Raw genomic sequence first — 15,270 nt, 5'->3', positions numbered from 1 at the left:
AGCTGCGGCAACACGTTCAAGGTATCAATATTCTGATGGTGACGAGCCAGTGGGAGGGAAAGGGGAAGCAAGAGGGAGGTGGAGGAAGACTAAGGTGCACAAGAACTGTGTATGAGGCAGGGAGCAAGTGACTGAGCAGCAGAGTGAGAGACTGTTCGTGTGTGGGAGAGAGAAAACGCGGGAGAGAGAGAAACAGCGGTGATGATCGACGCCAGGCTGCCACCACTCTGCAGCAGAGAGTGGCTGCAACAAAAAGCACAGAATAACATCCCCGACTCCCCGCTCTGCTTTTTTTCTCTCTCTGCGTCTCAGCTAGCGGATGAGGGCTCCGCTCACAGCTCTGCAGAGGCTCTGCCGAGACCGAGCCGGTGTCAGACGCAAGATCGCTGCCTGCCATCAACAAGTTAGGCTTGGACAACCAGAGCCATGAAAGAAAAACACTTGATTTTCAATTAAAACGTCACAGACATCTTCACTGCAGTGGAAGGAAATCAAAAGGATAAAAGAAAAAGAAGAAGAGGGAGCTGCTGACTGGAGTCACTCTGGATCTAACTGATCAACTTGATAAATATATTACATATATTTCTATCAAGGATTTGTGGGTTGAAGGAGAAAAGATTTATTTCTTCTTTGTGCTTGGATTTTAGGGGACTCTGGCAAAAACACAAGGAATAAACATCTTAGGACATGGAATTTTACATTTTGTTTCAATCGGGTGGGTTCAGAATTGCTCTATTTCAAAAGAAGCCAATTCCTTTTGTGTTTACTCAAAAGGGTTTTTTCCCTTTGGATTTTTCTTCCATCCCGTTGCTCCAAGAGTCTTTGGAAAAGGACAGTTGAATGCAGCCTCCGATGTACACAAAAGAATGGGTAAGTTAGTCTTTTATATGGCAGCTCTGGTCATCAATAGAAAATACAAGTAAAGAGCAAGAGGTTGAGAACTAAAAGCTCTTCTGCTTCATTTATGCACTGCAATACCACCCCACCACCCTCCAATTTTCTGCTCTTCACTGACATAAGTTAGGAAGATGCATCTTAGAAAATAAAATTTGTTGTACTCAAATATTTCTGTAGAAATCTGGGGAAAGCTTTTTTTGATTCCCAACAATAAATTTGCATTCAATTGTTACAGCACAAAAAAAAGAAAAAAAAGAGCAGGGTAGCCTAATTTTAGAAGCAAGAAAACCAACAGCAGGTCACGTGTAATTGATAACTATATTCCTCATCATATTATGTCCTTTTTAAAGCTGTGATTGAGGGCAACATGCTTGTGTTCATTTAGTTAAGTTGCAAATGTAAAATGTCTTGCCTGTTAAAGGTCCGGAAAGAAAAGATGGAGAAAATTGGCACCATTTCTCATCTGAATTAATAATAGGTGCTCTGCAGAGATTAGCTTTCCCGCCCCAAAGTTCATTTTCTTTTCTTTGAACCGACCCAGGTTTCCATTCAAGGTGGCCATTGGTGGGACCTGCACCAGTGGCTGTGAGTGTGATCAGTATGCTCGTAGCGTGTCTGCTGTCTCCTGCATCATGCACAACCTGCCCTCAAAAATGCCGCTGTGAGGACCTGCAGTTCTACTGCGACACCCAGGAGCTTAAGGCACCACCAGATGGTGTGGACAAGGGCGCCTTGGGGTTGTCGCTACGCCACAACAGCATCACTGAGCTCTCCCCTGATCAGTTCTATGGTTTCAGCCAGCTCACCTGGCTACATCTAGACCACAACCAGATCACCACGGTACAAGAGGATGCCTTTCAGGGGCTCTATAAACTGAAGGACCTCAACCTGAGCTCCAATCGTATCACCAAGTTGCCCAACACAACCTTCATCCACCTCATCAACCTTCAGATCCTGGACCTTTCATTCAATCAGATGACATCATTGGAGCCAGAACTGTTTCATGGACTTAGGAAGCTCCAGATACTTCACCTCCGCTCAAATTTACTTCGCACTACACCTGTACGAGCGTTTTGGGACTGCCGCAACCTGGAATATCTGGGCCTGAGCAGCAACCGTCTACGGAGCCTTGCCCGGAATGGATTTGCTGGGCTCATTAAACTCAAAGAGCTCCACTTGGAGCACAATCAGCTGACCAAGATTAACTTGGCCCATTTCCCTCGTCTCGTTGCCCTCCAGTTTCTCTATCTCCAGTGGAATAAGATCAACAATGTCACGTGTGGCATGGAGTGGACCTGGAGCACTTTAGAGAAGCTGGACCTCACAGGAAATGAAATCCGTGTCCTGACACCTGACGTGTTTCAAACGCTGCCAAATTTAAAAAATTTGCTACTGGATAACAACAAACTAAGCAGCTTGGAGCCCCAAGTCTTGGATATGTGGCAGTCTTTGAGTACAATTGGACTGTCCAGCAACCTTTGGGAATGTACCAAAAGGATTTGCTCTTTGGCCACATGGTTGAGCGCCTTCAAGGGAAGGTGGGAACATTCCATTGTCTGCCATAGTCCCGAATATGCCCAAGGGGAGGAGATACTTGACGCCGTCTATGGATTCCAGCTTTGCCAGAATTTTTCAGCACCAGTCATTCAGACCATCAGTACATCCACAGACACTACTACGGCTGCTGAGATCACAAGCTCCTTGTTTGGAATTATGCAGCCAACCCCCACACAGGACTATGCAGAGGATTTTGGGAGCTTTACCACACTCACAACCACCACAACCACAACACAAACACCAAGCACTGCTGAAGCAACTACTGCTTTGCTGGAAGAGGCAGCTGTAACAGATGATTTCTTAGCTATGGACAACACTGTCATGACTCATAGGGTCATCATTGGAACTATGGCCCTTCTCTTTTCTTTCTTTTTCATAATTTTTGTTGTGTATATCTCACGAAAGTGCTGCCCCCCCACCCTGCGGAGGATACGCCACTGTTCTGCTATTCAGAACCGCAGACAGATGAGGACCCAGCAGCGACAGCCAATGGCAGACCTAGCCACACAGGTACCCTATAATGAGTACGAGCCCAGCCATGAAGAAGGGGCTCTCGTCATCATCAATGGCTACGGGCAGTGCAAATGTCAGCAACTGCCTTACAAAGAGTGTGAAGTATGAACTCCTATTTATTCCTAGACCATAAGGTTCGTCATTTGACCATTTCAGAACAAACAGGGTTTGCTTCTTTAATTTGTTTCTGGTTTCTGTAAAAAGCCTAATTTCTACAAGTGACATTTGAAAACATGATCAATATCGAATGCTACAAAGACAGAGACTGGACAGTAAAGAAACTATGTGGAGATAGTCACAATTTTATTTTTCTATGAAAGAAAGGTTGTTCATATCAGCCAGGGGCAATCATTTTAAATAAGAAAATTGTAAACTGTGAGATTTGTCTCTACATTGTCTATATTTTGCAGCACAGCTTAATTAAAAGGGTCATACAGCCCTTTGCTAACAAAGTACCTAAAGTGAAGGGATGCGATTTTGTAATGTTTTGGGGGTTTTTTGTTTTCCAAAAGGTTAAAGAAAAACAAAAAAAAACATTTAAAATACTGTTTCCCAAATTCATCAGAGGTGCTGAAATTAAGAAGCTTCTTACTAATACTCAATTGTTTGAGAGTAGAAACCTGAAAAAACATTACATTCACCAAATCAGCAATATATCAATTTAACCAACAACCTTAAACCAGATAAGCTGTTTTTTTCATAAGTTGTAGCTGCTACTCCACACAAAGAATAAAAAATGTTCAATTACATTAATTGGATGATTTTCTTTTTTGTCAGATATATGCTCAAAAATCCTGATTTGCAGCCAACAGAAGGCATTCTGCATTTGGGCTTTTGTCTATCACATTCAGCTACTAGAAATAAATCCTTAACCTTTGGGACACACCACAGTCTGTTCAACTATGGTTAATATCCAATTTATCTATCTTTAAAGGAAAAAAACAACTACAAACCTTTAGTGTACAATTATTTGTATATGGATTACACATTTTGTAAAGGCCATACAAACTGTGACCATAATATATTTTGGGGCTTAATTTAATTAAGTACAATATGCTGATTTGCCATAACAGGATCAATTTCTAGATTTACGTGATATGCGAGTAGCAAGTGAAAGGGCAATGAACAGAGCAAATGCCAGAACATTTTATGCTGAAAATAAAAACCTCTCCCAGAAGCCCACCCTCTTGCGCTTACACTCTAATCAAGACTGACGGGTTCAAGATTGAGCCAATTAAGGCAAGGCAAAAAGAATCTTAATATTCTGTGTCCCACACCAGTGAACCAGCAACATCTAGATCTTCCATCAGTAAAATGTAGTTTTTTGTCATCATTTGTGAGATAGCACCAACAACTCCCCTAAACCTGTTTTATTTTATACAACAGCATCAATAAAATTGTAACTTGCAGTCTGAAAAATGAATTCACATTCAACAAATATATCAGTTCTCCTGTTTGAACTAACAAGTGTTGAGCTAAACTGTGCTCAATACTCTAGGCAAATTGAGATCCAATGATAAGCAAACAGCAGGCTTTGGTGAGGACACATTTGTATGCAGCAGAGAGATGTGCATTAGCATCAGTCTGAAGCTGCTGCTGCAGCTTCGCACTTCATGTTCGATTCAAGAGTGGGGGCAGGGTGAAAGTAAGTGGGGTTGAGATGAATTGACGGGATGAAAAGAGGGCACAAATTGTTAGATAACTTAAGTTTAAAAAAACTTAATAAAATGGAATTCATTATAATTGCTTGTGTTTTAAACGTACAACACAGCAGCTTTTGGTTTCATATCACTCCGCAATGAGGCATTGTTCTAATTCCACAGCACCTTTAAAGAAGATGTACCATATGACAAGAATGAGAGCATTTCTCTATTTGGGCAGAGGCAGAAGGTATTATTTGTGGGTTTGTCTTCTAGGTTATGGAAATTTGGCTTCAGGCTTTTACATAAACACATTTGTATAAGTGTGTCTCTAAAAAGTCTCATGCCATCAAACACAAACTGTGTAAGTAAACCAAAAACTTTTACACTTTTAGTTAAAACCATTTTTTCCAAAGCCAAGTAATTCCCTTTCTAATTTCAAATTTCTCTTCCAGCTTCGCACTGCTTTTACTGCTGCCCTTCTGACCTTGCATGTTCAAAAGTCCAACTTTCAGTGAAATATTTCTCAGTTTCATTCAGTAAACGTTACAAGACCCCATTTTCTGATGGATACAAAAGTAAATTAAATTCTATGAGTTATGGCAATCATGACATTGACATTTTACGGTTCAAGACTACAGTTGTACCAAGTGACTGAAAATCCACAAAATTTGTAGGATTATGCATCCCTTTGCACTTTGGCTCTTTGTAAACTGTTTTGTTTCCTCCCGTCATCCTCTAGTTCTTCTCTCCCTGCTAAAAAACGCTGAAATGAAAAAGAAAAAAAAACTACAAGAATCCCTACTCATTTCAAAACTCTTTGTGCAAAACTGAATGCTTTTCTCTTCCCATTTTCCTTTTGTATTGTAATATGTACAATTTCATATCTGTATAGTGGATAAGATGTGCCAAACTGGAAAAAAAAAAACATTGTCCCTTCAAAACATATATTTTTTAAATAAAATGGTTATAATTGTTTGCAAATCGTTTGCGAACTGATGTACGCTGACATCTTGTTTTGGTCTTTCTTTCAAGTCAATCCATTACACAATTTTAGAATTAATGTACATTGTTATATCTTTGGCTGCACCAGTAATAAAAGTTGGGCCGATATAGAAATTACAATTGCAGTTATGGCCAATAACATTGATTATCTATCAATCTTTGTTTCTGTGCCCAGCCATCCATTTACATATTAACCTTTTGAAACTTAATATATCATATTGACTTCATCAAGTTGAAATAGCTCATGGTTACATGAAAAAAAAAAGCAAAAAAAAAACATATTTGAACTACTGCTTTAGTTAAATGCTGGCTAAGAGTTTTTAAATAACTGGATGCTGACTGATGGCCAACAAGGATGTAATTGTCCTCTTAAAATTACTCAAGTAGCATGCATTTTACCAGTGACATTGCAAAGGACATTTTAAACACATCAGATCGATTTGTCTTCATACTGTATATTGAGGCATATATTTATGTAGATTCATATTGTATCGTGCAATATTGTTATTTTAAACATTGACTTACAAAAGCTATAGCAAAGACCAGCAACAGCTCTAATCAATGTGACGCAAACCAGTTATGGGAGTTTAGGGAAGGTAAAATTTGCATGTTTAAGAGTGTCTCATAATGCCCAGGTGAAACTGTCAGTCTAATCCATGCAAGAAGCTAAAAGATTTGGCTATAAATTAATTTGAATAATTTCAGTTACACAAGAAAGACTTTTTTTTCTTTAATTAGTATGCCCCATCTTTTTACAAAACCCCAATTTTTCATCTTTAAACTTCTTTTCGATTTCGGGGTGCAAATTAGGACAAAAGTCTATTTATTCCTATAGAAATTTGCTTGTAATCGTATAAGAGTCTGCTCTGTCGGAACCAAGTTTGAATGTGTCTGATGTTTTGGTGAATCTTACATTCACCAATCATCTGATTATAAATTAAGCAGCCCACTTTTGTTTCCCAAAGATATATGGTTCTTCTCTCTGTGATCCAATTATTCTTCGCAGTATGTTTGAGCTGCGGCTCAACTACAGCTCCCAGACATGGAGTTGTTCCCAGGTGAACTGGAAACAACTATAGCCAGCAGGTCTTAGTGTGGGTGTAAAATTGTATCTGTGTGTGAACGATTTGTGATAAAGAGGTGAGCTGTCTACACAGAGCAATGTTTTTTTGTTCTGTTTCTTTATATAAACCCCTGAACAAAAAAAATAAAGCAAATGTAACTATTGCACCATCCTAAAAAAAACAGCAGGAGGAATCCACGTACTTTGGAGTTTAAGTCTTTGCTTAATAATTCAATGGGCAAATCAAGTACTCTTTTGCAAATACCGCTCATTTAATATCAAAGACTTCCTCAACATGAAAGTTCTTCTAAAGGCAGATTAAGAGTTATGTGATGAAAACAGAGGACTCTAAAACAATAAAGACTCTGCAGGTACACGAGTGAGAACTTATTCCATTTATAAGCCTATTGCCTTCACTTAAAACTTATTCAAACTATTTATTTTGGGCTATAAAGTGTTCGAGTTAAAATTCCCTAGATGAAAATACAAGTATTCAGACTTATTCACATCAGTTTTTCTAAACTTTAAGGGGAGTGAAAAAAAATTACAATATTCAGATATTTTTTTTGCCAAATTAAAACCTCAACAGTAAGCATGAAATTTCCTCAAGTAGATTTCAACAACATATTTTTTTAAGTTGGACAAAAAGTGTCTGAAAGGTTAAAGCATAGATTTTGTCATGTGTGATTGACTTAAAATGAACAAGGTTAACAACAACAAAATTTAAACATTAAGATCTAAAATACTTCAGTAAATTAAAAAAAAAATCTTCCAGGTCAAGTTACTGATAAGTTTATCAGTTCTCTATTTAAGATCTAGCATTCATATTGATGTGGCTTAATATGCATGCTACTTCAATGTGGCAACACAGAGGTGAACAATCTGGTTTTGAAGCAGTAGAAGATTACATCTAACACATTCTCAAAGTATAAGTGGACTCTACATGCAAAACAAAAGTTCAAAACATGCATAACTGCTGCATTAAGTTTTACTTTTGTGACTGAAGGAATTTGTTTCTACTCCCCAAATAGTCTTTTTGTTAATTGATTTGGCTGTTAATGGTTCAGCTGTGCTGCACAACAGGAGCTAATGAAAACAAGGCTGAACAACTCTGAAAAGCAAGGAGAGTCAAGTTGCCGAAGCACAGAGCTTCTTATTGTGAGTTCACTGCATTATTCTTCCTTACTGCCGAGAAAAACGGTTCAACCCATCTACGCGACAGAAAAGCCGATCAGAAGGCCCAGAATCTACCAACCTGAGATCAAAGGGACACATTCAAGAAATGTTGCCTGACAAGCGTCGACTGACAGACTAATGTTTTATGGAGGCCATAAATATAAGCAAAGCCTTCAGGATACTAGATCTTTTCTCTGTTACAGTGTGCAATTTGTTATAATTATGGATTCAGATTCAATTTCTCAGCTATGAGACAGTTTTAGTTTCTTTAAAAACTTCTCCATGAAATATAAAATGTATGCATTAATTTGACGCATATCATTTGGTTTGTATTTGGAGCACTGCGGTCAGCTACAGTGCTCACTAAGTCATTCACTTGTAAAAAAAATATTCTGTTGAAACGAGTCCTTTGTTTCAACATAAACCTCAAAATCTGAAGACTGAAAATGATGGATTATTTTCCCAGTTTTAGACAGTCCTAGCAGTGGACTCACTGGATTGTTCGCTCAGACATGGTGTTCTTATTCTCCTCCTAGTGTCGCACATAGTATTTTACAAAGCTTCAATAATTTAAAGTATTCAATGTGTATACAGAAGAAACCCTTCAGCTTCAGGTTACAAGACATTCACTTCATGCCCCAACAATGGTCAGAAAAAGAAACTAGATTGTTACACACTGTAAACCTTAAGTAGTCCGCCAAAATATATTTTTAATGAGATGCATCTGTGCAGGCAAAGAGAAAATTGGATAGAACTAAAATTCTTCCACTTACTTAAGGTGCCCAAGGCAAAAAGTAAGAGTTGGGGGGAGAGCAAGCCATCGGAGGAGAAAGGAACAAACAGGAAGAAGACTGCAAAGGAGGAAATGGGATTAAGCCAGATGTTCAATCTGTACAAGAAATGTTAAGGAGTGCCAAGTGCTAATACTGCTTTGAGCTAAATAGAAATGAGGAGGAAAGGGACGTGGGATCCCACTCCAGTTGCCAGGTACTGCATGTCATTTTCACACAGGTGGAAATGCTAATAAACTTGCAGAGACTGTCAGTTGCTGTGTATGTCAGAGCAATGAAGCATTATTTTGCAACGTGAGACAACCCTTGACACATGCTAGTAACAAGGGATGCTTAAATAATACAAAATGTCAGAAACTGTTACACTTTGCATGTGCGATGTAAAACCTTCATGGCTATGTGGAATAATTGAGGCTTCACAGTGTGGGAGAGCAAGAGCAACATAACCACTTATCCACCTTTCCACTTCACTGGCTGAGGAGATGGGCTGCAATCTTTTAAGTGATCATCATTAACATAATATTGTTTCTCCCACACAAATAAGAAAAAAAAAATGCTCGCCTAATCCAAATAATTCAACAAAACAATTTCAATAGGGACGTCCCAATCCAAACTCTAGTAATGAATAAGACTTGCTCTGTAATTCAGCTCCAATTTCTGTTTACATTGGCTGCCACAGAAAGCCAATTTGTGCATGGCTAATTAGGTTTACATCACCAAAGCATCACACTTATTTAGCAGACACTTCTGCCCAAAGATATTTAGAGGCAAGAAACAAACTGAGGGCCAATGTCAAATTTAATCAGTTGGCCAGTACATCAACTTGGGGGAAAAAAAAAAGAAAAGATAAAACTAGTAATGTCCTGATTGATGGAAGATCACCATTCTACAGCCAACAATACAAGGTTTTCTCTTGGTACCTCAAGCTGAAGTATGTTAGGTTCTGCAGGATATATAAAATGTATATTTATCAAAACATTTAATTTTTTCTTCGACACATCAAGGAATACAAATGCATAATACAGACAAATTCACGAGACAAACATCACACCGAGATGATATTGTAGCAGTTATATCCATGCAACCTTTTAGAGAAAGTAAAGTTTACAGGCACAAATTAGGTTGGGAAAACTTGCCAGTTCTTTGATATCCGTTTGGTTCACTAGCAACTTCTTTGAAACACGGATGCTAATTGTGTGTGCACGTGGGTATGCATGTGTATGCGCACAGGATTTTATAGGCAATTTTAAGAAAAAGTCGTGTTTACCCTATTAATCATTAATTTTTTCTATGAGTAATCAGAATTGATTCATTAGCACTGAAAAAAAAATCAGATTTCCCTGTTTGCGTGTTAGAAAAAATAGAAGAAAAATTCTTTCACACTTCTGGTAGCAATTCGCAATGCAATGCAACCCATGAAGCCATGTCACAGGAAGAAAACTTTATTCCCTCTTCCGAGGTACACTGAAAGCAGCATGAATGCTGCTTGAAGTTAAGGTTAAAAGGAAATAAAGATGAGACAGGATTTCTCTACTTGGAGCAGAAGAAATTAAATATTTTTCCCTTTGCAGGTCTGAAACCCTCACTGAATGAGAATTTGATACACTAAAAGGACCCAAAAAGGAGGCAGTGTTCCATTTGTGTTTCTGAGTCGGTGGTGACTTCAAAAACCCAGCTGGAACACCAATAATACCATTTTTAAACGTGGCCCATTTACTTCTGTCTACTGGCAATACGTAGCTTAAATCTATGAAAGAAATTTCTATTTTCAGGTTAGAGAGGCAATACCTCCTATATCATGAACAACACTGTTTCACTTGACCTTTTTTACAATCGATGGCAAGCCAAATTATGCACAATTTAAAAAAAAAAAAGCATTTCCCTATAATACACTTCTGAAGCCAAGTGTTGCTAGGTATATTTGAACAAACTCCTACAGCTTTTTCTGATGCAATTAAAGCTCACTGAGGTAAACATTTCAAAATATACACCAAATGTGAAAAGAATGTAACCTCATCACAACCAAATTAGTCACCACATTCATCTAGTCTTGAACATTATATATATATAATGTTTTTACCACAAATAACCATGTGTGAACCTTTACATCTGTTACTGTTGTTACACCTCAATTTATCATTTGTCATTTCTATTCAATCAGTAAGTACCACTATTTTTCCTAATATTGAACTGCCCAACAGATTCAATATTTTTCTTCGTTATATAATATAAAACTTTAGTGAATAGCACGTTTCTTTACAAATATATTTTAAAGATATTCAAATAAAATCTTGGTTCACCTTGGCCAAACAACATGGATCGATTGGCTTGGACTCTATTAACCCCGTGAAGGTGGTCTGGTGTGTCTTGACACAAGATGTTAGCAGATCATTTAAGTCCTGCAAGTTGTGAGGTTCCACCTCGCACCTGTTAGCAAATCCATTAGTCCAATTAGTTAGCATGTTCCACTTGGATGCCAAGTGAACACTTCACACTAATGCTGTGTTCTAGTTCATACTTCTCAATTGGAAAAAAATAACTAGAACACTCTCCGAAGTCAGATTTCATACAGGGAAACTTGGAGCAACGCTGACTACCCCCAATTATGACTTGTACAGCAGACTTCATGTGGCACATTTGTCATCAAAAGTAGTAAGATGAGGTGGATATGTTTATATTACAAGAAACGCATGTAAAAGCGTGCCTAAAATCAGCATTACACCGGCCACCACCGGCAATTGTAAACTGAACAAATTAAAAATGGCATTTGTTTATTAAAAGTAACACTTAAGATGATGTCTGTAAGAGCTATTTCAAACAAAGTTTATTGGTAGCGCAATGTTGAAATTCAGAGTTTTAAACTAAAACCCTGCTACCTGACAGGTCTGACTTCAAATCTAGCTCAGGTAGCTGAAATGCAGTATTATTGTGAGCTTCAACCCATTCTTGAACTTTTTTTATTGCTTTGTAGATGTTCAAAGAGCCACAGCCATTAACTTCTTCAACAATAGCTCAGTAACAGTAGCTCCTCTGTTGGATAAGACCACACAGATCAGCTACTGTTCCTCACATGCATTGATGGCTAGCCACCAAGACTCATCAGTTCACCAGTGTTCCTTACCTGGATTGCTTGATAGAAAAAGAGCACTGCAAACCCATAAAACGCCCAGGAGCTGCAGTTTTGGGCATCACTCGGGCCAATTTGACCCTTCTCGACATCACATTTACCCATTTTGCTTTTAACCCATTGACTAGGAGGACAAAATGTTCCCTTTTTACTCAATGTACCCAACCTGCTAACAGGTCAGGTGCCATTGTCAGTCTTATTAACTTTGTAAAAGGGCCATAACATTCTACTGGCTCTGTGTACATTATCAAATTCAATTGAATAGCATGAAAGACGTAAACATATAGTCATGAAGCCTTGCAATGTTTCAAATACCCGACAAACGTAGTCAAGTTATCCAACAGTCTGTCACTGCTATAAGGCACCAAGTCACATTCTCTCACTATGCTAACCACATGTCACATGCCATAGATCTCAGAGGCTAAATTAGGCCATTAAATGCACATGACAGGCAGTAACATATTATGCTTATAAACCATTTTCTTCATCTGGCCAAATGAGTAGTCATATCACTGTCATGTCCATTCACCATCAGTGATGATGAGATTCGTTTCTTCATTTCTCTAGTTACAGTGTACTACTGAAGATGTGGGTAGGAGTTCAATGTAGACAAAAATAAAAGTTTTGTTTAATTGGATTGGATCTGAAAGTAAAGTGGATGTGACCGTGGATTGATAAAAGGTGAACCAGTGGTATAAAATGGGAATTCTCAGAACTATGACAAAGTATAAGTAACAAAAAAAGGAACAAAAACTGGAAATATTGAAAAACAAAGGCCCATGGTTATAAGAAAAGGATAAGAAAACTTAATCTGCCATATGTAAAAGTACTTTAAAAATTCTCAAAAAATGCTTTTGTAATAACTATACTTTACTGCTTTGATCTTTGTATGATTTCTTTTCTTTCTTGCATCCGTTTTGCATTTGTGATAGGTCTAAAGTGCAGAAAGTACCTGGATGTCAAAGTTTAACAAGCTGCTAAAGACCTGTCAGTTTCACAACGATTTAGAAAATAAAGACACTTACATTCCCCATGTACTCAGACAGGAGGTCCTGCAGAGCCTGGCGCACAGAATTGCATTCAGCCACAATGCGCTCCCTGCGGTCATCACGTGTGCATGAAGAGTCAGCCATGAGAGCAGCTCCACTGATAATGCTCTCAAGGCGCTCCTCCAGCGAAGGACGAAAGCGTTCCTCGCTGAAGCCCACAGGATCCAAAATGATTTGTTTCTGTTGAAAAGGAATAAGAGAAACTAAACGAAGAGCAGAGCTGGATCGTTTTTTTTATTAATTACCGAGGAGCATACTTGTCTAAAAACCTTCAAAATCAGGACAAAGCAGACTTTTGCCTGCAGCTAAAGATGTAAAGGGAAAAAAAGTATTGAAAATGAAAAACAAGGACAAGAATAAATCTGTATGTGGGTTAGTATTATTCTCCCCTGCTAACATCAGTTTAATATTCCTGACCTCTTGTAAAGGTCACGGTTTTGATTAGTGTGTATTTTTGTCAACAACATTAAAAAATTCACTCAACATGTTCACTTGTATTAAAAGGATGAATGTAAAGAATGTCAGAGATAAAGTTGAAAGTAATTACAGATTCACAAGCTCCTAAAGAAGATCCTTTCATAGGAAAAGGAAAAGTCTAGAGTTGGATATCTTTATTTCTTATGAGGTTTTTGTTCAAGGACCTATAGAGTGTGAATAAAGGTTGAGTGAGATTAGTTGTCCTTTCTCTGATACAGGTATTTCATCATCATTACAGCCAATGTATGACTTTATCACCTGGGATCACTGATCTTCCTCCATTTTTCAGTTGCTTAAAAAATGGCTATTTGGTTGAGTGAAAATATTCCCTTCTTCAAAAAGAAATGCAACACCCCCGTGGTTTGGAATCTACAAGAGAACAACCCAGGTAACTTGGATAATGTCACTTTAGCAAAATATCTTCATCAGTGCCTCTTAGGCCTTAAAATGGTCTTCCAGTCCACTGATGTTTAAGCCGACTTGGACATTAAATTCAACCCGACTACTTGGGAATAAATTAAATTTTCAGCCTTGATCTTCAACATATCAATAGCTGAAACTGATTTAAAAGTCTGTGTCATGAGCACATAAAATAGCTGACAGCTGTGTATGTGGGGGTGGGCGTGTGTGTGTGTGTGTGTGTGTGTGTAAAAGTCACTGTTTGATGCCAGAGTTTTCACTCTCTCTGCATCTTTGCTAGCATTTCTACATCAACATAAGAGAAGCTTTAAATAAAGATACTGAAGCTTCACTAAATAACTGACATGTGACATTTTACCAGCAATGCAATAGTTTTCTTAATACCATAACAGATTAATATTATGGCATTTCTGTTAAAGGTTGCAATATCTTTAAAAATCACGTACTAGCCCATGGGTAGGTTCATATGCATCAGTAAAACACTTAAGAGTTAATAAAATTCACAGATATGTTTCCATTTGCGTAATGAGACACCAGTATAACCTTGTCTTGTTTCTTTTATTTCAGCAGCACAAGACGACTCTAATTAGGTTCGACTTTGTAGGGCAAGCCTGTTAACAGCTACAAGTAGTTCTGCTGTTGATGCATTCCAAAAGCATTAGACAGATTCTAGCTGTGGCTCTAATGTTTTTCAGGTTAGTGGCACTAAAGAAAATAAGGCCTCAATATCTGGACCCTGCTTTTCAGATGCTTTGTTGCGACAAAATATTTAAACTGCTTAGTTATTATAATTGTAGTTTATTTAGGCAGATCGCCCTTCATCACAGGCACCTCCAGCTCCCTCCATTCATTCCCATCTGACCTCCTATGCTTGCGTGTCATATCACCATGGCAACAGGCAAAGGGAGAGACATGGAGGAGAAAACAGAGGGAGAGAGAGAGAGTCAGAGGTTGACTCATTTACTAATTTTGACTAGCACTTGAAAGTAGACTTTAGAGAGGTGATTTTCAGACAAAAAGCATATGCGAGTTTTTTTGGGATAAGAGGCTTTCTGTTATCATCTGCTGTGGTACAACCAACCTAGCACATTTATTTTTAGTAACCTGCAGTTACAACAATTAAGAATTTTAAAGAATGTAGTTAAGATCCCCAGACTTAAATAAATAAATATGAAAAGTAAGAGGAGGAAAACTTTGCGAACAAATTGTAATTTGAACAAAGTTTTGCTGTTAGTGCTGTTAATCCGCCTACTGATTTCCAAAAACTGTCCAAAATTAAATCACACCTATTTGGGAAGAGAACTTCTCCACACACTAAGTTCTCTTTCCTCCCACGTTTAATTAGAGATGCAAAGAGAAATCAGCAGGTGATCAAAACAATTATCAACTTTAGTGGCTTTGACTGGTGAATCTGTTGGATGAAAAAATATGATCAATCTGATTAGTGAACGCAGCAATCCTAAATGGCAGCCAGGCTGCACAAACAACACCTTTAGTGTAGAAGCAGCTGCTGAGTGAAAAAGTTCAAGACTGTTGTCACTATCAGTTGTCACTA

The 15,270-nt window shown here is 38.1% G+C and overlaps 2 protein-coding genes across 2 annotated transcripts in view; one reads left to right on the top strand and one right to left on the bottom strand.

Moving 5' to 3' along the window:
- Window positions 1-15,270, bottom strand: part of ctnna1 (catenin (cadherin-associated protein), alpha 1) — a 72,821-nt gene that overhangs the window by 42,973 nt on the left and 14,578 nt on the right. The window contains exon 7 of the mRNA XM_032554332.1: window positions 12,795-12,998. Within this exon, the coding sequence (XP_032410223.1) occupies window positions 12,795-12,998 (204 nt within the window). The remainder of the gene's footprint in view (window positions 1-12,794; window positions 12,999-15,270) is intronic.
- lrrtm2 (leucine rich repeat transmembrane neuronal 2) lies at window positions 152-5,616 on the top strand. The gene is made up of 2 exons (XM_032554333.1): window positions 152-870; window positions 1,439-5,616. The coding sequence occupies exons 1-2, from the start codon at window positions 867-869 to the stop codon at window positions 3,073-3,075; spliced, it is 1,641 nt and encodes a 546-aa protein (XP_032410224.1). The 5' UTR covers window positions 152-866; the 3' UTR covers window positions 3,076-5,616.

This window comes from Xiphophorus hellerii, chromosome 23, assembly GCF_003331165.1.
Source record: "Xiphophorus hellerii strain 12219 chromosome 23, Xiphophorus_hellerii-4.1, whole genome shotgun sequence".
NCBI lineage: Eukaryota > Metazoa > Chordata > Actinopteri > Cyprinodontiformes > Poeciliidae > Xiphophorus > Xiphophorus hellerii.
This window is presented reverse-complemented; position numbering and strand designations above follow the sequence as displayed.